We start from the raw sequence: 24,314 nt of genomic DNA, 5'->3' as shown, positions 1-24,314 counted from the left end.
GTTATGTAGAACAAGCTCTTGTCTCCTCAATTCCACTTATTTTACCCATTTATTCTCACTAATGGATATTTGAAATTGATATTTGAAAAATTATTTGAAAATATTTTACATAAGTTTAGAATTTTCCAATTTTTCTACTTAGATGAGTTTCCTTCAGAAATACACCTGTCCAACTCAGTACAAGCAATACAATTTGAAAACTCTTACCCAAATAAAGCAACCCTATCAGAACAGTTTTCTGGATGGATACACTCAAAGAATTAAAATCCAAGTTGGGATCTTAAACTTCAGAAAACCAAGTATATACTTAACTTTGTATCTCTAGATATATATTACATATTTCTTAGTTTCTGTTAGAAAAAATTCATGGCTCATAAGTCACATAACACACTCTTGTAGGAGAGTAAAAAAAATACTTTTAAAACTCTAATTTATCTAAAAGTTTATTTAAGGGGTAAAAGCTCACACAAAGAAGCTTGCAGAAAAAGGTCACAATTCAAAAAGATCAAAAAACTTGTCGAAGACCTACAATGAGAGCAGTATTAGGCATCATGCAAAGTGAAGATCCATGATAAAGGGACATATAATTAATTCTGTTTCCAAAATGCAAAGTTGTTCCCTTGCAGGATTTTCAAAAATGAAATATATTTATACGCCTAAAGAGTTAGCGTTCAGTTAGCTATCTGTAAGAATCTTCACTTCCTATTTGCTTCTAAAACTTAAGGCTCTGCAAAACTAACAGATGAAACACACTCAGACATACTTGGTCCAAAGTTAAGGAGAGCCCCAAAACATAACTTCCCTACTCATTCCAAGGACAGTAAGATATCAAAGTGACTGAACTGCTGCTATTAAAAACTGTTTGCTCTAAGGCATAATCATCTATAGCTATACTAACACCTATGCCAAATTTTCCTAAAACCAGGTAAACCAAAAGGCAAAGATATTATTTTTTTAAAGTCAGCTTAAGAAGTTAAAAAAATTAATATTGCAATATTTATTTCTTAAAGCAAGCTCAAATTTCAGATACTTGAAAAACTTTGCTTTAAAAAATAAAACATTTTCACCAGCAATGACATATCTGTAATGATATCAAAGTACACATACTCTGATATATTCTTGCAATGTTTCAGACTCACTGAAAGTATAACAGAATAAACTTACTTTAAACATGGGACATTATCCCGAAGTCCATCAGAGGAACTGCTACTAGTAGATGGATGAGACTGGGGAACAATGGATTGGGGATTGGAACCTGTGCCTGGAGTTGGTACAGGTGGCACCTGCTCACCGTCTGGAGTTTCAACATCATTTATTTCATATAGGAGACGTACTTCCAGCATCTGTTAATTAAAGGAAAGAAAAATATCTGTAAAGTCTGCCTTTCAAAACACTGAATATGAAATAAATGAAGTGCAACTGAAGGTAGTAGAGATAAAAGTGACATCCAGAACTTTTCCATCTTTTGAAAGATAACTGTTTAATAAACAGACACATGTAGTATTCCGAAATACAGAGTCATACTATTACAGACTGAATATCTGAAGATTGCTAGAACTTGAATGTCTGACATATTTCCAGTTTTTAAAAGTTTGCTTCTTAATAGCAAAAGAAATCAAATACTGGACTCACTTAATCATCATTCTGCTGACATACATATTTAGTTATGAAGATGACTTGGTTTAGGTACTTCAGGAAGGGTAAAACAGAACTAAAGCCACACAGACTGCAAAATTTTTACTGATGTAATACTGTACACATGGTGACTTATGTGTAGAATGTTTGATGTTGTCTTGAACTGGATCATACATTTTAAAGAACTGTAAATTCATCATGACTTTAGATTTCCTTCTCCAGGATCTGTAACAACATCAGAATTCACTGCAGTGCAGTGTAAAGGAAGTTTTCAACTGTTTTATTGTCATCTGCAAAATAGAACTTAACTCATAGACTATAGAACTATATAGTATTTTTTAAGATGTCAAAGAGTACTGAAGATTAACTCGATTTGGGCTGATGCATAAAAACCTTGGAAAAAACTATTCCCTAAGAAGGGAATGTACTTGTACATAGAAAAACACACAAAAAAAGCCCCACACCTCAGGTCCTTAAACTACGACTTACAAGCGAGCAGAATAGGGAGGGGAGGGTGTGTGTGTGTTGGAGGAAGAACGTGAGAGAAAAAAACAACTACATTACAATTAACACTTAGAACAGGCAACACTTTATAATTAAATGTTAAGTTTTAGTTCATACATTTAAATACATAAATTTGCATATGCGTTTCTGATTTAACAAGAAGCTTCTCAACTCTTGTAACAGAATCATTGTATCTTATACAGAATAAAACAGTGACACAGCAAAGTTCTCAACAGATTTCATGGCATGTTTGGCACATTTTTATTCTTCTAGCTCTGCGTACTGCAGAAGTTTTGACAGGAGAGATGGTAATTATGAAGACTCAAGGGATCAACTCCCTAAAAGCTTTGAAATTCTTCAACTCCATAGCTCATTCACTTCTGTTATCATTATACCTTTGATACAGCCTAGTTTTGATCCACTATCTGTTTTCATAGACAGACCAAAGAATGATTATTAGCTGCAAAGCCTCAAAATGTCACTGAAAACCAGTATCTCATGTGCAATATTTACTTTTGTTGAATTTCATAACTAATTACTTTCTCTCCAAAAACCCACATCTCTGTTTTGAGTCTAATTATATTAATGAAATGGACAAAAGTAATTAAGATCAAAAAACAAAAAAGAAAAACCAAAAAAAAAAAAAAAAAAAGAAAAAGAAATTGCTAGAACAGTCTTATTATAGTTAAATCCTACTAAGTTAAAAAATGGTCATAACTCCTTACCGGAATGACTTCTGTCGTCACTTCCTGCTTGCTGAACCTGTAAATAATGACATGTGCAGAAACTCCAGCTATGCACAGCATTCTACTTTCTGGACACCATGAGATGATCTGAATAGCATATGGATCTTCATCTACTATGTCCGTGTTTGGCCTGTCATCTTTATTCCGTGATTTTTCAAATACTTTGGCTGTTTTTAGCTTATAGAGTACTTGCAGCGTTACTAGAACAAAACAAAACAGAAAAATCAGTTTTGATCTAAACATAGAGCTAATATATTGATATACCTAATTCTTGAATTGTATCCTTCTCAACTGGAATTTTAATTCTGTGTTAGATTTTTTTGCAACTGTCTACATGCTGATTTCAAACTTCACAGGCATATTGTCTAATCAATGGCCCAAATTACTGCTATAAATACTAATCACAACATTAGGAAAACCTAAATTATAGCATCCTTTCTCATCTTCCATATTTCACTGGTTTTACCTGAATCACACTCCCCTAGTTCATCTGTAAGACTGTCCTATTAGAAAGACTCAAAAGGTTTTAAATCAATAAAGAGGATACTTGCAATTTCTCCCTTAATAGGTTTATTTATCTGTTTCAGAAAGAAACTAAGTATCTTTAACAGAATTTCCTTTTGACAGATATATGCTGAATAGAATTTTTAAGCACACAATCACAAGCGGGTTTGGCTTACCACCTCCTCTCTCCCAGGTTCCACTCCCACTCCAAACCGAAATTAAAGATCTATAACACTCCAAACAGTCCTCCTCCCAGCTTTTAAACATATACATTGCATCTGCTCCTTCCCACAACCACACATGCCTTAGCCTTTTGGAATCTCACCAGTTTTCCACAAGTTTTCAAAGACAACTGATGACGATTCCAAGATTGCTTTAAACAGCTTTTAAGTACCAAGATTAAGGTTAGTTCCAACTAGAGCAATTCAAACATCAAACTTCGTGCAATTTCTACTTTGAATTCTTGCTGCATTTTTCACTGTAAGCTGTGTAGAATATCAGAAGTATTTGACCCTTGAACTGAAGGGGAAAAATCTAAAACTCCACAGGAAAAATCTCTATTGAAAACACTTACTTGCTGACGCATCCCAAAACTTGATTGATCCATCAGCATGCCTATGAAATATAAAAAAAATGAGATGATGAAATGATTAGTTGGAGTGCTCGACCTCTATAGGAAAGTACACAGTTAACATTCCATTTTTATTAGTCTTTTTAGTGACACTTTATTTTCACAATTTATTAAAAGCCAGTATTTTACCAACATGCGCACCAATTACTTCGGACAGAAGAGACTAGAAAAACTTTTGAAAGGTAACTTCCTGATGATCCCACTGTAACATATTCATTTACCATTTTAAATACTGAGGCATACCTTACCATGCACTGTTTTTTGAAAGATACCCTATATTAGGAGCAACACTTGTAAAGAAGATGCCTAAATATACAGTATCCCACTGTTAATGAGTCACCTAACTTGTTTATTTAGCCTTGAGTTTGAGAATCAGATGACTATATTTTTTCATGACTGTCTCAAAGCCTCTGCAATGTGTAGTACAAGGTAACAGTAATCCTGATTAGGGGTAATGGGCTGTTCTAAAACCACTTTAGTAGTCCTCTCACTTTCAGTGATACATTGCACAGTTATAAATTAAATTTCACTTCTGTTCCTTACAGTAAAATGAAAAAAAAAAAAAATCAGTCTCAAAATGATCACATTTAAGTATTTGCTTGTCCTTTTTGAGATAAAAAATAGGCCTATCTTTGAGATCTGAACTCAATAATTACTTAATGGACCTAACCATGCTTTAAAACAATACTTAGGTATTTTGCAAAAATCAAAAAATAAAAGATAATTTTGATCCAAGAAACTTTGATAGTAAGCACATGTAATTGTTATTACTATTATTATTCACAATATTATTATTAATAATTATAATAACAATAATGCCTGTGAAACTCCTGCTATGATTTTGTTACTACCTTCTCTTCCACATTCTACTTTACTTTCTCAGTAACACGGCAAGGAGGTTATGCCAAGGACATGTCTGGTGATCATAATTTCATGAATCACTCAAACCACTCATACAAAACATTGCTGTACAAAGGAAACAAAAAATTCCCACTTCTACTTAATGAGCTAAGAAACTTATTAGTAGACTATGGTATCACTTACCCTGTAATAATGATCTCTGAATAGCTCTGAGTGATCACACCCCAGTTGCCTCCACTGATAGGCCATTCCTGGAAGATTAACAAATACACTGAGGAAGAAAATATCATACAGTGTGAAGTTAAGGCAAATTACTACAGAAACTGCAGATCCTCCCTAGACATTAGCCACATATATCCTCCCCTGCTATTAGTCACTGTCAAAGGCAGGCTGAGCAGGTGTAGCCTTGGTCTTGGTATGGCCACTCCTGTTATTTAGAGCTTCTGGTTCTCAGTATTTCAAAATACAAATGTGTGTAGTAGATATTGTACCTTCTTACTGTATCCTTGACGTTTCTGTCGAGCACCAACTGAATAGAGGGCAGGTATGAGATCCACAGGACAATCAGCAAAATATTCACAACAGGTAACTGGAGACTCATGTATAGTCAAAGGATAGGGATTCTCAAATATAGGATACCTTTAAAGGAAAAAAAGAGGCTAACTGTTAATCCAGGGAAAACTTTTTAAGTGCAGAACACAAGTGAAGTACTAAGGACTAAGCTGGCATTCTTTTCATACAGAGAAAAATAAATGCATATCAAATTAGATTATGAACAAATACACTAGACAACTTTACTGCTCATCCAGTACACTATAGTGTTGTACTCTAGATGGAATTTAAAGTTTGTTCAGATTTTAGAGTTTTTCTAGAACATTACTATTTCCTGTTGTTTTATATTTTTAAAAGCTTACTAATTTAGTGGCCTGTGGAAAAAATTAAGCTGCCAAGTCTCAGTTGTAGTAACATGGAGCTATGAATTCATTTCTAACTCTTCAGTCTATTCTACTAGGCATAAAGACAGGAAGACTCCCATCTCACTTTGTATTAGCACACTGTACTAAAACAGAAAGTTGTCCAGCATTTTGCATGGACAAATTTTGTTGAATCCACTTGCAACTCCAAGATCACTTCTGAAAATTACAAATAGCAACACTCAATACCAATCAGAAGAACATATATACCACTACCTCCATCTGAAAAGTGACAGAGGCTTAATGAGGAAAAAGGTCAATAATACTAACAGAGGTAAATGTATCTGTGTTCAAAGAACATTTATCTCCAGAGAAATGCATGATATAAGTTGTTTTCCCTTTTTTATCTCCCCTTTTTGGTGGAGGTGAAAAGACACAGCTTCTCAACCCATCTAAAGGAAAAATTAACAACAACAGATGAAAACACCCTGTGCATCGGGAACTTTATAATGAACTATATGGAAAGCTACAAATATATTTTAACAATTAGATGCAGAAGAAGCTTAACTTTAACAAAATATGACAAATCCCTGAGAGAATACAAGGTAAAAGGAAGCCTGTAGATTTTTTTGGTATTAATTTTATTTCTTTTTCAGGTGTCAAAAACCTAATAGTTTGCAAGTCAATCATAACAAAGACCATTGTAAAAACATAAACTGCTGAAGATCCTTTAGTATGAAATAGAATAAGCTTTGACATAACTTCAAAATTCAGGCACTTCGAACTAAATATGAATGTTGACACTTCATGCTATTGGAATATCAGAAACAAGTTTTGGATACAGCATACGGCCATGGAACATTTGGAAAACCTAAATGAAATTGCTCAATAGCTGCAGAAATGTCAGGACAAAACTTGATCTTCTTACAAATTCCATAGAGTCTTCATTATCTAAGGTGTCACCATTGACTTTGAGGACAAATATTTACAGGTTTTTGTTTTGCTTTAGAAGGATGTTCTTCACAAGGATTTTTCTCCATTGACCATTGGAGATTTTTGACCAGGAACAGTACCAAGGTCTTACCTAGCTCCTCTGCTCCTGATCCCTTAACAGTTAGTTGTTATTGCCTACACAAATTTCAATACTCTTCATAAAAAAATTTTGTAGTGTCTAAAATTTTTAATCATCATTAATAACAGTGTATGGACTACTCCATGGACAAAGCAACAAGAGACTCATAATGTTTTAGGCAGGTATTATTTGTGAACACTGCAGGAGCATACTCCTTTTAAGCAATTTCTTACCACAGATGTAAACCAGAGAGTAGATGTCATCATTCAAATTTTATATATATGATATTATTGCATCAGTCTGGAGTTACTTTAAGCAATACAGGTAGCAATTTATTTGCCAATAAGATCAGCAAATATTTACAGCCAAAATTACTTGGGCTATCTGATCAGTTCTCCCTGCTGCCTTCCTCAAAACTGCAAGCTCCCCAAAACTTCAAACTTCTTCAAACTTCTGAGGTATTAGGTTAGACTAAAAAGCTACAAAGTAGAACAGTAGGCTGATCACCCGAGGCTAAGACTTAAAAGATTAAGAAGATTCTTACCCATTTTGTGCAAGGTCAATCAGTACTAAGTCTTTTTCTAGGAGAACAACTACAGCATATGGTTCCTGAAAGTCTGAAAACAACAACAAAACATTACCTATTGGTAAATGGAGCCCATGCATGTACAACCTCAAGAATGGAATCAGTGCTTGCACTCTGGCAGCTGAGATTAGAAAGCCACTTAGCTTCAAAAACTATAGTAATCTATTTTATACACGCAGACTCCTGAATCATCCAAGTTAAGTTTGGAAAAATTATGTTTTTTTATTCAACATTCTCAACAGCTCAAATAACAGAAAATGGAGCATGCAGTGTAAATTCTCTAAGTAGGTTATATGAGTGAAAGAGCCAATTTCTGAGTAACATACTCCCAACCCCTAAACTGCTTTTCTTCATATTCAGTGGGGTTTAAGTTTTACTTGCTTACAAAATGGCTCAAAAGACAGCTGACTTGACAGTAAAACAAGAAACTTGAAAAAGTTTCCAAAGTTTAAATTGCCCTCTTTCAGCCAGATCTCAAATTCCAGGCTAAGCAGTTTAATATACTCTGATGGAAGCTGACAGCTAAAAGCATTGGAATCATCAGCAATATAATACTATTCATCTGAAATAACTACCTAAACTATGATAAGAAATCCCCTGCTGCAGAAGAGATTACAGGTTAGTTATGAAGTCCATCTAAATACTGGAATGAATACAGCCACCCAAAGTTCAAAATAATACAAAAATGCTCCTCATGGTTTAGCACTGACTGGAAAGGCCTTACGTGCCCAAATATCCAGAGATGCACACATCTGCTCCACTAACTACAGCCTAAAGTTGTAATGCTTTTGGTCTGCACATGCTTTTGGGATTAAAAAGAAAAAATATGCTATGAATAATTGGTTTTTTTCTAGACACAAAATTGGCTTTATAATGAACTATTCTATTCATGTTTTGGCAAGTAAACCACACTTCAGACAATAGGAACAACAGATGTTGCTGCTGCAGTCTGACCCCCAGAGATAAAACAGAAAGACAATAGTAAAGAATTTTCTGATGGGATAAAACTCCAGCAATGAAAAGTCAAGGTACAGTGAAAAATCTTTACAGAACCTACCATTAGGATATGGTGTTTCACACAGCGTTAGAAAATCAACAATAGAATAATCCATTTCTAGCACAGCAGTACTTTTCCCATGCATGACTGTTAAACAGGGTCTTCTTCCTACAGTGTCATATGACAAGCCTCCTGAGAGAATGATGAAAGGCTCCCTGGAATAAAGCAGAAGCATTTAGGATCAAGTCAGGATAACATGCTAAAAGAGACTGGGCAGGTTTTGCAACCTTATGATAAAATTCAATGAAATATTATTAAGCAGAGATGGAGTAAAAATAATGCAAACCAGCTCTCATGAAATATACAGCTTAGGTATGTATTTCAAATCTTACTCTAACTCTTGTTTAAGCCAGACATCTCCTCCAAACGTTTTGTTGACTTAACAAATCTTTATAACTTCTTGGCAAGATGAGATTTTTTTTTTAAATTGTACTAATTTAAAGTTGTTTCTTTTCTACTGAACTGCAAATGCATTTTTCCATAACATAAAATAATGTACCATAAAACACCCCAGCAAAATCAGGAAGAAACAGTCCCATTTACTTGCTGAACAGTAATATGACTGTCTTGGAGATGCAATCAACTGCTGGATAAGCTTTAAAGACATAACATCTTTTAAGTAACATCACACATTCACTCTAGACGTCTTATCCAGTTTTCCCCATACCACCATACACAAAATTCAATAAACTACTTTGTCATACATTATTCTTACTGCAAAATCAAATAGCTGAGTAGAGCAAAGCAGAGGTATTTCCTTCCAGTCTTAAGGAATAGTTTCGAAGCTTGCCTTGAAACTTTTTTGAAAAGCCTTCGCAGAAACATACTTTTAAATACATCCATATATTTCCAATATGCACATAATTTACAGTTCACTATTTCATGTATTGAAAAACAAGATGAAGTAAATATGTTCATTTTACCAGGTATTTTCTTATTTCCTGATTGTCAAGAATCACTTCTTTTAATACCGCTTATGTTTGAAATAGGACATAATCCTTTTTAGAGAGTAGACTGACTGTAAGTATGCAGCTCAAAAAATAAATGTTACTCATTGCTGACTGTTGCCTGAAATTTCACATTATATTTCTGAAGGAAAAAATAGGCACTTTGCATATCTATCAGTTGCCTCTGATCTACTTTTATGCTCACTTTCAGTAGAAGTTCTACCCTTCATTTGCATCTTCCTTGGAAATAGCTAGTATATCAGTATCTGGAGAAAATTTATGCAGGAAAAAAAACCCATCCTGATATATTGTAAAAAGAGAGGAAATCTTTTTTTAAAAAATCCTTTCCTATAATAATGTCTTTTTCATACTGTCTAAATGGCTTTCTATAGTTGGCATTTGAAACACAACGTGAGACTAGACACATCAGAATTCTTGAAAACTGTATATTAAGATTAAGGGTTTGGTTTACACACGTGCTGCAGTTCATGAGTTTAAGACCTGGCTGAGATCTACTTTGTGTTTGTAGCACTCAAGGTAAAGCAGACTGAGATAAGCCTCCAGCTTCTACAAGTATTTCACAATCTGCTTGATCTTCCAGAAAGACCTATGACCCAAGATTTGATAGGATCAAGGAGCACTGCTGGCCGAGGAAGAGACCTCAAAGGAACGGCCATAAATCAGACCATGGGTCCATCAAGTTCAATATCCTGCCTCCAACAGTAGCCCAGAGTGTATGTCTAGAAGAGAATTAAATTTTCTCTGAGTCTTCGTTTTATCTCAGCTCTTCATTTTGAAACTTCACACAATCTTTTATGGTCAAGCGCATGAAGAAATTTCAAGTTATACACTTGAACTTAGTCTTTTTCAGTATGTCAGTGAAGAGAAAAATACTGGTGAGGTCCCATTGTGTTGGAATGATTTACAGCAGTATTTTTTTGTCCATAGAAATCATCAGATTTTTGAAACAATAACACTGCCAGGACAAATTTTAGTAATTATCATATTTGCAGATTCGCTGGGATCAACTGACATTAACAAAGTAACAAATTTCAATTTTTAATTGAATCAAAGATTAAACCTGACTTAAGTATGCCAGAAAGACCACTAAAAGTTTGTGTATGAATTTTTCATACTTTCATTAAACCATGGATTTACCACGAACACAAACTGTGCATTTTCTAATTAAAGTGTTGCCCTTCAGCTGTGATACATATTAAAAGGTTAGTGCACATCAATTAGAAATACATAATTTAAAATAAAAATTTAGAAGATTTGTACTTTATATAATAGATGAGACCGATTCAGCTTTGGGAATTACATTTTGCCTACCTGAAACAACAGAATACATTTTAAAAAACCCAGGTGTCAGATCTTAGAGAATTGCTTTACAGCATTTTTTAATAGCAATTTATAGCAGTTGCTCATACAGAGATTCTTTGAAACAGTTCAGCTTCAGCAAGTTTGCAAGTAAACCCCTTACATGAATTTCCTCATCAGTGAAATATGTAGAATCACTTGGAGAATACTATAAGAACTTGACTATAAAAGGGGGCAACAGGTCATTGACAAAAAATTTCGAAAACACAGGATTAGGTCTTGCAATGTATAAAGACATAATACAATTGAGAGTTGAGTGGCTCATGACTCAGGAGGATGTTTCTGTTCAATTTTAGAAGTAAACTATCAAATGTGAGCCAGCTTCTGACAATCCAGATGTGTGAGAGAACGATATATAGAGAAATCAGGTCATTGGTACTATCTGGCTTACTTTTCAAACCCTGAGTAAATCTGTGGAGAACTTAATCCTAGTATGAAGATGGGAAAGACTTCAAGAGTTAGTTTACCTTAATACTGAAGTCCTGAAATAATAGTGAAGATAAAACTACGAATTTATTTTGGGAAGTGTGGTTTTAACCAATAAGCTGACACAAGAAAATAGCACTATTCAAACTAAATGAACAGATTAACAACTTTTACTTGGTGGGAGGCATCATCACTTAAGTAACCTTGGTATTACACACAACCATCTCGCTAAATTGACTCAGTCAGTCAATGACAGATGCATCAGCTACCAAGACAAAACCCTTCTGAATTATGTTTTACATGGAGACTTTGGAGCTCCAATTTCTATTAGACATAGGAAATTTTACCATAATGCTAATATCAACCAGAGTAAATACTGTAGGGCACTGAGCCTGCACACATGGAAAGTGGCGTCAGGAAGGATTGAATCTGGAGGGGGAGGGAGTGGCACAAGGAAGCTTGAGAGTGTCTCTAGATTCCCTTTAGACAGAAAAAGTACACATAGAAAGCAATACGGGAACCAGAAAGCTCAAAAGGTAAGCTACCTTTGAAATTCAGTGCTTCTGAAAAGGATGAAGGATTTTAGATGAAGAGTGGCTGCAGTACAGTGACATTATGCTCTGAGATTGCAAAATTATGTCACTTGAATAAGGAAAATACAAAGAATGTATCCTTTTCACCCCTTATTCATCAATAGTAACCTTTCTCCCAGAAATAAAGCTACAGACATACTCTTGTTGTAGGGTAAGTTACTTTGGCTCCGGACACTTCACTTTTTGCACTATTTGCAAAAACTTAAAAACCAAACTGACCAAACAAAAAGCAATTGAAAATTCCACAAAGTTAGCAAATAAATCGGCAGCCTATAAAACCCAGGAAAAGCCTCATGCTCTCCTTCTATCCTGATCCCAGATTTACAATATGGAAAACAAAATGCAGGGGGAAAAAAAGTGAGAAGGAATTAAAAAGAGCTGCAACAGTAAAAAGAATAGTGTCTGAGTCCCTTAATATAGGTTGCCATAGGTTATGATCCTTCCTTTTGCATGGTTCTGACCCACTTTTCCCAAAACCAGCTTACTAGAATTAGAAGCAGTAAAAAAACCAGTTCCGATTATATCAATGAAATGTTTTCCACTGGAGGAGATACTGAAACAGATGTAGATCTCTGAGCACTCTAGATAGATAAGGGAGAAACAAAAAAAGGGTGATAGAAAGATGTTCAAAATAGAGCACGGAAATAGTGAACATTTTTTCCTAAAAAAGATTTGAAATATAACTTAAATAAGCATTAAATATTATCTCTTAAATGTAAGCTTTTTTGCTTTGTTTTGTTTTCTTCTGGTTTCCTATAATTTGTTTTTTAAGACCAGCTATAGTGAACTGCCATAGAAAAAAGTTTATTTGATATGTTTCTTACATTGTTTCAGTAGTCTGAAAAATTTTGTCCTGTCCAGAAATGATTCTCCTCTGTGCTACAGAAATTAAACGATGAATAAGAAATGACAGCATTTTAGATAAAAGTTAAAATCTTGCTCATATTAAATTCCAAATGACAAACAAAAAAAATATATTGAAAATTTAGTTATTGAAAGGTAGTTCTGTCTTGCCTTATAATTCTTGTATGATTACAAGTGAAACTGAAAATTGAAGTACAAACTGAAGTATACATAGCAGTAAATGAAAGGAGATTTCCAGTGCACTGCTTCTCTACCACAGGGCAGACTGGTGCGGTTTTGCTTGCTGCAGGTTTTGTTTTTCTCCCTCTTACTTAAATTCCAGGAAGGGTTATCAATAATTGTAGATTTAATATTACACTGAAGATGGAAAACATTAGAGAGAAGAGTAAATTGAAATGTATCAAAACATTCAGTTTGGATAAACACCGGAAAGTGAGAGGCGCAACAGAAAAAAAAAGCCAAACCAGGAAAAAGTAGCTTCCCCAAACTACCAAGAATTATTAGATATTATACTAGAATAAACTCCTCCTTAAACTATGTGAAAAGTCAAGTAGTTTTCACACTGTAATACTATGTCATAGAACAAGCTCCAAACTAATTGTCTCTTTCAGAATGACTATTCATAATAAAAGAAGGCTTTTGATTGCAGAAATTGTAACTTGCTGCAGCTGAGATTTTTTAATTATCTCTCTTTAAATCAGCTTTTGATATTTCAGTTGAGAAAGGATTACGCAGATAGATGTAGACTTCTGCAAGTAAAATATGGCTTTCCAGATGATGATAGATTTTTATAAAACTGGAAGCTAGCCACAGTTTTAAGTTTCTATTTACCTCATTTTTAGCAGAAAATAATAACACCTAAAGCCAGTGATATTATGAGTATATAAACACAACACTGTATTGTATCATTTAATAAACCATCTTCTACAGATTTGAATGCCTGAAAAGCAAATTAAAATGGTACACAAACCCCCCCCAAATAGAAAACAAACAAAAAAATCAGCTTTTGCAAATAGCTGAACAGATTTCCATTAATATTTTACCTTTATATTGCACTTTTTATTTAAACACTTTAGAACCACAAATAAAACAAATTCCACACAGTTCAGGAAATCCACCCACCCTAGCCTAGGTAACAAAACATGCTACTCTGTAGATCCTGTAATTGCATCTCAGCCTCTTGTTGCAATTACTGCTTTGTTACATTCTCAATGTGCATAATTAGGCATATTTCACTGCATAAATTACTGCACTCTCCTAGAAAAACTTCTGTTAATAACATTTTAGGGTGGAGGAACATGTATTCAATATTAGGAATATTCAATTTGGGATACTATTTGTCAAAGCTCAATTTATCATGTCTGTGTTTTGGTGTCTTCTTTGTTTTACCAGCCTTTTTTTCTTTAGAACTCTCAAAAAATTGAGCAAAAACACATACAAGTTTTAGCAGCATGAAAGAAGAGTGTAGATAATGCATTAGCAGCATCATTGGTTTGTATACAGTAATTCATTCACACAAATTTTTGTATTTTATTCATCAATATCTGATTTATTAAAGCTAAAACAAAGCATATTCCATCAGAATATGCATTCCAACACCTGGGAAACAAAGTTCACTCCCAGAGTGTTTCACTGTTAACATATGCTCATTTTGCATACAAAACAAGTCTTACCCAGCTCTAGTTGTTTTATATTCCACCTTAAGGATAGGTTTGCAGGGTTCTGGCTTCTTTCCATCCTTCAGCTGCTTTCCTAAAGTAAAATATTTTCCTGTGTTAATCTTGCAGTTCCGTAACATTATGGCATGTAATGGAATTCACTGTGCAGCTTGAGAAGTATGAAATTCACACAACATATATTCAACAACTTTGACAGTTATAGAGTATGCCTTGGAATAATATAATTAAAATTTCTTAAAGCTCTCAACCCACCAGCTTTGAAGGTTTAGGAAAAAGAGCAACTCTAAACCTGACTGCTGTAGAAAATTTGTTTTCAAACATATAACTCTCCCCTAAAGTGCTGTTTTAAGTAGCACTAGGAGATTTAAAATTTATGTTGTGTCTACCCATATGCAATTAAAATTGGTCAGCTTACACATAAAGTGAGGTTTATGCTGAGTATTATCCTTAAGGGCTAAGACTTCAATTGAGCATGAAAAGCCCAGTCACTCTCAACTGTGCAATTATCCTCACTGAAACATCCACACTTAAAAATCCTAAGTAAATAAGTTGCTAAGACATGAAATAGAGACATGCACACCATGTAACCCTAGCATTTGTGTACAACTTACTTGAAGAGCAGCTGTATATTTCACAGAAAAACAACATATAATGTTAATTTCCCAGATTAGCATTAATGCAAAACCTCTCAGAAGTGGGAGCACCTTACCAGATGCCATTCTTGTTCTTTTACAAGCCCTTCTGAAAATTTATGTGGTAATCTACACATTTATACACATCTACACATTTATAAAACAAGTACTTGCTTATATGCATTTTAAACAATCGATGGGATTCTAACATAAGCAAAAAGTAAGTCCTCCAAAATATGCATTAGTTAACTTTGCGATCAGTGCCATCGTGCGAAAGACAAGCTTTAAGTTTAGAGAATTAGAGAAAGCTGCCCTGATTTGGATTCTTATTTCATAAAGATTTTCCTTTTTCATGGGAAATATATGAGAAACCGGCATGACTGAGAAAGATTTTTACTGCACTGCAAGTGCACCTTTAACACATGTTTTTTGTAAAACACACTTCTATTAAAAACAAGTTCTTTGTGTTTTAAGAGCTGTCAAGTGCAGTGGGTATCCATTTTCATCTTACCGTGTGGAGTGATTGTCTGGAATGGTTTGGTAGGGGATTTTACATTCCATATGGTCAAGGTGCCATCTGAGTGACTACAAATAAATTGTTTTCCTTCATGATGCCAAGCCACAGAGTGGATAGCCTATGCAAGAAAAAGCAGAACAACATAAGTTATGTATCTTATTATCATTTTATTCTTACACCTTCCTCAATGACATTAAATAGAAAACGCCAAGTAGAAAAATTACTAATTAAATAATACCTATTTTATTATGTCCTAATTTACCCATGTGAAGTTTTCCTTACATAAGTAGTACTTTCAGACACACTTTACCCATCAAAAATACTGTCTTCACTGTAGTGACCTGTTTAGGGAGAGCAAGAGGGGAACCCACCCTCCTTAGCATAGTACTGAAGTATTCTTCCATGAAAGGTAGAATGAAAAGAATGACTGCAAGCACTTATTTAAGCTTTGCTAACCAAAATTTTTCAGTATTGGGAAAAACATACTGTCCAGATAAAAAACATTAGATGAGATTATTAGGTTCAAGTATTACATATCATTTTGAGATGTTTATGTGAATGTGCACAAGAGGCAAGCATTGGGTCAAAACTTCCATAAAACATGAATTGAAGTAACAAGACTTTTTTGAAATCATGGTGATGAAAGCAAAGCATTAGCCTGCATGCTCTAATATTGCAATGGCAGCTTCAAGGTGAAGGAAAGAACAGGAATCTACTAGTAAATCTTTCCATAAAGACAAAATCATGTCTAGATTCCAAAAAGTAGGAATGGAACGATTACACCATGCCACATAAAAGGTACAGAAAGCAGCAAAATAAATATAATCTAGTTGCTGCCCTTCAGGCAAGATGAAAGGAAACAATGATGCAAAGAATACAAATAAGGCAAAAATATTGACTAGCAAGAAAGGATTGGTGCCATTTCTGCTTCCAGCATCTCTGTTACTTATAGCATGAAAATATCAGTAAATAATGAAACAAAGTATTTCTCTACTACCCAGAAGGTGCAAAAGGAACTATTAACTGCAAGAAATATGGAACTTTGGTATTACTGAAAAGGTAGATTTTATGACAAAGACACTACTCTGGGTAAATCAGAAAAGCAGATGCTGAATAAGTGAAAACTCATGGACTTTACAATACCCTCAGTGGATACCTTCAGTAGTGATTCTGTCGGTTAAGAAGGGCTTACACTCACTCCAGCTCTGCAGGGATCTTGGGATTTCCTCTGTGAGGAAACCTGGGTGAGTGAGCAGTAGTGGACTGTAACCAGCAATGACAGCTTAAGCAATAATTACTGGGTGAAGAACACATCTTAGGACAGATCCAAGTGAGCTTTGCTCAAACTGATTATACACAGATCAGGTCTTCATATTTCATGAAGTTATACAGAGAGACAAGACAGTTTCCAGCAAACTGAATAGGAGAATCCAGAGCTTAAATGACAGAGGAAAATGGCTATGCTACATGAGTCTAGAGCCTCCAGTAGAAAATTCCCCAATATAAATTAATATCACATCTGGATATATGTAAACTACAGATTAAGTTCAGCATTTCTTTGTGAAATTTAATATTGTTCCCCATGTACTGTGGAATCACTATAGACTTTTTAAGACAGATTTTGTGTACCAGTATCACATCTACATGTGTAGCTCAGAAACAAACCTACATGCCTCACATGATGTCTCCTACTATCAAAGTGAAATACTCTTGCTCATTCTGCCTGTCAAATAAATTTTTATATAGCAAAAACTGATATTATAAAAGAAATCTTGCATAAACATTGAATATTTATTTACCAACACTATACCAAATAAAGCAAAGGATCAACAATTTTGAGAGTGCAGACTCAGTAAAGAGAAGGTTGCATTTAAAAAAGCTCATCACTGAAAAAAGAAATGTCTACAGCAGGCTTAGCAATACAATATAATCAGTACATTTTACATAATCTCACATATGAAGTCTAACCCTGACAACAGTAGGCAGCCCACAGTGTAAATGAAACAGTTTGATCCACATTTATGTAGAAATAGGTCTTAAGAACCAGTAAGAAGGCAAGTTTCACAAAAGGAAGGAAGAATCTATCTCAGAAATGATCACTTCTTCCCTTTCTTGAGAAAGAATGTCAAGAGAAGGGAAACGCAACAACTTGTTACTCTTGAAACAGCATTAATGCTTAAGAGGATAAAAAGATCTGAGCACAAAGGAGAAGGATGACTGCTCTCACTTTCTGCAAGGAACATGGAGGTAAAAAAAAACCTCTGAAAGAGAACAATGAGCCTTTTGGCTTTATGGCTATTTACTGCCTAGTTTTAGTCTCTTTGATTTTAGAGTCACTTGTTGTATTTAGCAATGCAGCTAAATATTTTTTAAAATGTAACTGAAATATATGCTGTATGTTTTTTAAAATAATCCAACTAACAACTCTGTGGGCTGGGTATGATAAACTTTTGTATAGAGCAATATCCTTTGCTATCACACAATTCACAAATTCTTGTAAGCCTAAAAAATAAAAACCAACTCCAAAAGTAGCTCCAACACTATTTCAAGGTCCACAACAAGCTGGCCTAGTGACAAGAAAGTTATAATGAAAAGCGTGCAATAACCTTAAGTAGTACTGTAGTTAGCTGATAGCACTAGCTGTTGACTAGCAAGAGTCTCAATCACCAAAACAAAACTGATATCTAAAAAATCATCCCTACACATAAGAGCAAAGAAGTCTTAACATTTTCCAGAGTTAATATTAGTGCTGGAATCTGGAGGAATGCATAAAATAGAAAAATTAAGCAGAATCCACTGTGTCTGCAAAACATCTCTTCTAAGACACTAAAGCGCCACTAGGAGTAGCATATTTTTATTCTAATATTCTACACAGAACCTAGTGATGCAGAAAAAACCACTCTGTTTTAATCTTAATTCTCATCATGATTAAAACTTCCTGTTTTCTTTTTGGTACAATAATGCAGCAGTATGCTTATATCAGCTGGTGCAGATTTAACTGTGTCTCAAATCTTTTCTGGTCATATGGGACCAGAAAGTAACCCCTTATAACAAGATCATACCCAAGTATCACAGAGGATTGTTGTTATATTTAAGGCATTTGTATCCATAATTGGAGTTGTCTGCACAGGTAAACCTTGTCTTGACCTTACCTTCATTCTGAGTCCTTCCATTTATGAACATGAACCAAATACAGGGAATCTTTACAGGAACTCAAACAGAAAGAACTCTAAGAAAAAACTAACCAACTTTGTCTAGATAAAACTTTATATTTAATTAATTACCACTGAAGATTTCTTTTTAGAAGTATTCCTACTATCTCCTTCACTTTAATTCAAATTTAAGGTACCTGTTCTGGACTCTAGGGAAGTTTGTTTCAAAACTTCTGAGACAGTTATGTATTTTTTGGGGAAGTGGGGAATGGAAACTTACTTTTTTGAATAACAACACAATTGACCTTGCTGTCCTATATATGCCTAAACTTTATAAGAAATTGTAGAAACTATCCCTGAGTTTTATGTAGAGACAGGCTGTACACAAACACAAAATCAATTCACCATCTGTTCCAGAAAGATGATCCCATGTGGAAAAATTACTGCTATGCTGCCTGCAAAGAAGGTGAGTATACCTGATTTTAAGACAGAAACATTTTTGCAGCAACTGCAGCAGTTAACTGAGGGAGACTTCGCAATCACAAACAAACCAAAAAAGTCTGAGGAACAAAATTAAAAGCATTTATATGCAAGGCTCCTACAGAAATATCTTAAGTAGATCACTAGCTTTTCAAGAGATTATTGCATACTTAAAAACATTTAATGAAATTTATTTTCTTCTGCAATAGCTTGTAAATATCCCTAGAAATAAATATTAGTTCATGGTATTTTAAGAGGTACAAAAATGAATTAATTTAATTGTGACCTTGGAATTTAAGAGACAAGTTCATCAATAAAGACCGAAGCTTATAAGGTATTTTTCCACCAGAGGAACTTAGCTGTTGTGATTCATTAAATACTGATACAAATAATCTCATTCTTTTAAATTCATACAAGCTTATTTAAGCTGTACAGATGATTACATGCATATGATTTTGGAACATTTTGAGACCACTCTTCTCATCTCTCATGGTTTAACCCCAGGCAGCAACCAGGCACCACAATGCTGCTCACTCACCAGTGGGATGCAGGTAAAAAAATGGTACAACTCATGGATTGAGGCAAGAACAGCTTAATAATTTCAATAAAAATAAGTACTCAGCACAACTAAAACATCAGTGTGTTATCAAGGTTATTCCTAGTGAATCTAATCACACAGCTCTTTGGCAGGTACTAGAAAGAAAATTAAACCTATTCCAGCCAAAACCAGAACAGTGCATGGAGGATTTCAATGATGTCAACGCAAAAGTCAACACAACTGCTTATTAATTTAAGCAGTTTACCCTGTTTTCAAGAGCAATTTTTTAATCCACTTTTCTAACACTGAATGTAGACTACTGCAAATATGGAATGCACTAGAGACATTGATAAAGCCTTTCATAATTCCTTGGATTTCTCAATGATCCTTTACTCTCTTGTGACATTAATTGAGCTTGAAATACACTGTGCACGACTGGCAAAATCCATGATTAGCTATTCTGCAAACCAGACTCTGGTTATTTACCATATCTTACCCAGATTTTACAGCCTTATTATGACAGTCCTTTAATTTCCATGGATATGGGCAGCATTTTTGCTTAAACATGAATGGATGATGATACTTTTCTACCAGTTCACCAAAATATACAAAGAAAGTATTTTAAAGCTTGGGAGTACCTATGCTAACTGTCTTGTCAACAACCTAAGGAAGGGAAAAACTGCTGTGAAAGGAAGAAAACAAACAAAAAATGTAGCTAATGAGACTTAAATGACATTACAACATAAAGATTGTTTCAATGAAATTAAATACACTGACACACATTGGTTTCTGGCAAGTCACATACCAGGGTTGTTTCTCTTTCTCCTGTCCTGTTAATTCCACAAGCTACTTTGACATGTTTTTAATGCTCTAAAATAATCTCTTACACTCAACCATGTACCAGAACACTGAGTCTAAAAATAGTAATCTATAATGCATCATAGTTAATGCTGTCAAAGCTTACTTGACATCAGAACAAACAAAATATTACTTGAAGAAGGGACTTGAATATAAAACAAGCTTTAGTTTTCAGAATTTACAGTTGAGGGATTTGAAGTTTTTTTTAGGAAAAAGCAATACTTGAGAAATTAGTTTAATTTCTTTCATGAACATACAGATTGGGAAATGACTGCAATATAAAGTGTATTTCACATTACAAATTCACAGCTTACTTTTCTTAAATCCCCAATGTCTGCATATAAAAGGCTTAAAAATGGTGCAAAAGGAATTTAGTCTTACTGTTTCATTAAGCCTGCCCAAGACAAAAGGGATGTTTTGAGTAAAGGGTTTGAAAGAAATTTTCTAAACGAAAGTTCATTCACAGCTGCAGTTCCACTGTGTACAAATAATTTCCTCCAAATTCTCTGAAAAAGAATGTTACACTTGTGCATTATTCTAAGTAATTCTAAATATTCAAAGTATTACTGTTATATTAAAAAATATACACTACTTTCAGTTCAGGATTAATTCATAATATAGAAAGATCAAGTACAAATTATAGCTAAATTCTCTGAATTTTCATGTAAGTAGAATGTTCTGGAGGGAAGAACATGCCAACAATCAGCACTAACCCTAATCATGACCTAGAGCTGCTTCCCCCAGCCATGGTTAATGTTACCCACCTGCTCCTGTCCTTGGGTTCAGTTTTCTAGTGTCCTTGGGCTGCAGCTATTGGCCCAGGGTGCTGGGAAGGGACACGTGTTCAGACAGGAAGAAAGTGTGCACAATGTTCCATTAACCTGGCTCTCAGGCAACAAATGAGATTGCCCTACCACAACATGGGAACTGGCTTCAAGAAAGCCTCCTAAAGGTCAGGCCATTTGAAATGAAACCAAGCAGGAAGCTACAAACCCATATAATTGGATTCAACATCTTCCCTCAGGAAATAACAGGTATCTTTCCACAGACCTCTGGACACACAGAGATTTTGACCCTCATTATGATCTTCCTCTGCTAAGGAAGAAAGGATGACATTTGGACCCCTGCACACATCTGAAGTTTTGAAAGTTGCATCAAATGATGGTGAAAGACTGCACAGACCTTCAAGTTCCATGCCTTAAGAATAACATCATCTACAAAGTGATGAGAGAGGAGGAAACCAAGCCAATGGCAAAATTTCTAGCAAATGTTCTTTATGGTATCAATGTCCTGGTCATCCTGCTCATGATGCCTGAGGAAGCCTAGCCACCCACTAAGATGGCAAGTGTGACAAGATTGGACTAAGTAGCTCTCTTCTTACTGGTTGTCAACTCCACACTCAGAAGAGCTCTCATCAAGAACAAGCAGAGAACCAAGTGCATAAATCCTGAGGCTTAAAATCCTGCTCCTGCTATGGGGCAGAATGTCACATGCATTACCCTCAGTGAGAGAAGAGGTGAACCATGTTGTGACATTAGATGCTCCCTGTCCCTGGAGGGTAGGTTGGGACACGTGTTCATGATGGAACACGGCCCTTACAGTCAGTGCGTGAAAGACGATCTCTAACAATGCCACGAAAACAGGAAGCCAACAAGAAACTAGCCAGAAAGATTCTCTGCACAGAAATGTCCACATTGACACAGTTTGTTAGCGGAAAACAAAATGGCAAAGAACTTTGCTCTGCATCACAGTAACCAGAGACAGAGGAGATCTCTTGAGACAGGGCACTGCTCCACTGCTTCATTCAAAAAAATTCAAACTGAACATCTAGATGCATTCACTTCTAAATCCTAACAAAATTAAAAGATGTAACACCTGAACTATGCACTGATCTCTTCAGCCTCTCAAGTCAGAATTGGTTCCAAAAAGTACTGAGACAGATACTATATTTATTCTCAAATAAATGGACAACAAAACTTAAAAAAGAACCAGCATAAGCAAAATGGTATCTACCTTAAGTAAGTTTCTAGAAACTGCAACAAAATTTTAATAAAGGACAGAGTCAATTGACGTATGGATGAGTATAATACACCAGAAAGAAGTAGTTAACCTGCTTTTTGTGAGAGGTAACTATAGTCAAACAAACCTCCAAGAATGGTAACAGGCAGGAGGTTCATGGAAACACCACTTAAACTGTCTACAAAATTTTCAAAGTCCTTGAACAATGGATCTCAAAGGAAGCTGAAACTAAACCCATTAGATAGCTTTGAACAAATAAATAACCGGTTAAGGAAGTAAAGCAATCTGGAATAAAGACAGGCTGGTACTAATTGATTAGTTCATGGATGAAGCTAAATGGAAGAGACCCTCAGGGACCTCATCTGCTCAGTTTATTCATAAGCAACTTGGAAAATTAGAGCAACAATATTAAGATGCTAAAGTCTGCTGACAGTACCAAACCACACTCAAAGCAGAAATCAGGATTTCAGTGAAAAACTGCAGAAAGACTTTAATTTTTACTGTCCAACTATGTCAATGAAAAACAAAGCCTAAATGTCAGGACTTTGACCTGACAAGTAACACCTTAAGAACAAGTCTGATTTTACAGTTGGTTGTTTCAAGGAAGTTTTATGCTTGCAATATCAAAAGGCTAATCCAATATCAAGATTAAGAGATTCAGTGTGCCCACATCCTCATATATACTATGCTGCTGTGTTTCTGTTTTACAAAACAAAGACAAAATAGAATGGTTAAAAAAGTTAGAGAAGAACACAACAAGTAAGAGGTCTAGGAAGAAAAGATGATAAAGACATGAGTAAATTTACAGAAAAAAAAAGATAAAGGGAATTAATCAAGTTCATGCAATGAAAATGGAAGGGAGAAAAATTGTCCTTTGCATAACATACTCTGGGGCTTATATGGACATTTCTGATGATCTAAGGCATAGACTACTTCACAGCCTCTTACTCCAAGCAAATTCTTGATTGGTAGAATACATACAAGTACAAGTACTGAGCCAGAACTGCCACCAAAAAAACCCAACAACCCCGTCTTCCTCCGCCCGCAAAAACCCTAAAGCTGGTACTCAGCAATGACAAAGCCATTTTACAGTCAACAAAATGTAATCAAAACCATTTTTATATTATTTTAAATTAAATACATCAACTTATATATTATGTTGACTCATTTTTCTTAATCTCAGTTGTTCAAAATGTCTGTTCTCTCAAAAATCAAGTTTTAAAGAAATGAATGGCATCTAATGCCATTTTTTTTTGAACCTCCCCTCATCTTATTTCAAAGAGAATTGATCATGACCTTATTCTACAGAGAAAAGGTGGTTACAGAAATGTTGTAGTGAGACTATTTATTTAGTGGCTTCTTCCCCTGCCATTTTCTCTCGCAGTTCCCAGAATATGTGAGAGATTCAAAATCACAGAAATTGCTAAACCATCTTGTTTCAACCTAAGCCCTTAACACAGCTGAAAGTTACACGATTAACAGAAGTAAGATCTAAAAGCCTAGTGAAGAAATCCAATCCATGCCACCATTCATTACTTTACAAACTTAAACTCAGTGAAGTTATTTGGTCTGAAGTTTATTATCCAAGCCCTACTACTCTTTTAGAGAAAATTTCCAGTACTTGCAATTTCAAAGAGACCTACTTATTGATCCACTGGTGACAGAAGCAAGAGATTAAAAAATAATAAAAGACACTATTTGAGTAATGAATTATATCCT

General features: G+C 34.8%; 1 protein-coding gene across 16 annotated transcripts in view; it reads right to left on the bottom strand.

The window, feature by feature from the left end:
• STXBP5 (syntaxin binding protein 5) overlaps positions 1-24,314 on the bottom strand; it is a 105,767-nt gene that overhangs the window by 36,663 nt on the left and 44,790 nt on the right. For all 16 annotated transcript variants that reach the window (XM_038134087.1, XM_038134085.1, XM_038134090.1 and 13 more), the window contains 9 exons: positions 15,543-15,666; positions 14,394-14,472; positions 8,511-8,665; positions 7,412-7,484; positions 5,373-5,520; positions 5,065-5,132; positions 3,964-4,004; positions 2,865-3,085; positions 1,165-1,343 (listed from right to left, as the gene is read on the bottom strand). In XM_038134087.1, the coding sequence (XP_037990015.1) occupies positions 1,165-1,343; positions 2,865-3,085; positions 3,964-4,004; positions 5,065-5,132; positions 5,373-5,520; positions 7,412-7,484; positions 8,511-8,665; positions 14,394-14,472; positions 15,543-15,666 (1,088 nt within the window). The remainder of the gene's footprint in view (positions 1-1,164; positions 1,344-2,864; positions 3,086-3,963; positions 4,005-5,064; positions 5,133-5,372; positions 5,521-7,411; positions 7,485-8,510; positions 8,666-14,393; positions 14,473-15,542; positions 15,667-24,314) is intronic.

Source organism: Motacilla alba, chromosome 3, assembly GCF_015832195.1.
Source record: "Motacilla alba alba isolate MOTALB_02 chromosome 3, Motacilla_alba_V1.0_pri, whole genome shotgun sequence".
NCBI classification, from domain to species: domain Eukaryota; kingdom Metazoa; phylum Chordata; class Aves; order Passeriformes; family Motacillidae; genus Motacilla; species Motacilla alba.
The sequence above is the reverse complement of the archived record's forward strand: the minus strand, read 5'-3'. Positions and strand labels throughout refer to the sequence as shown.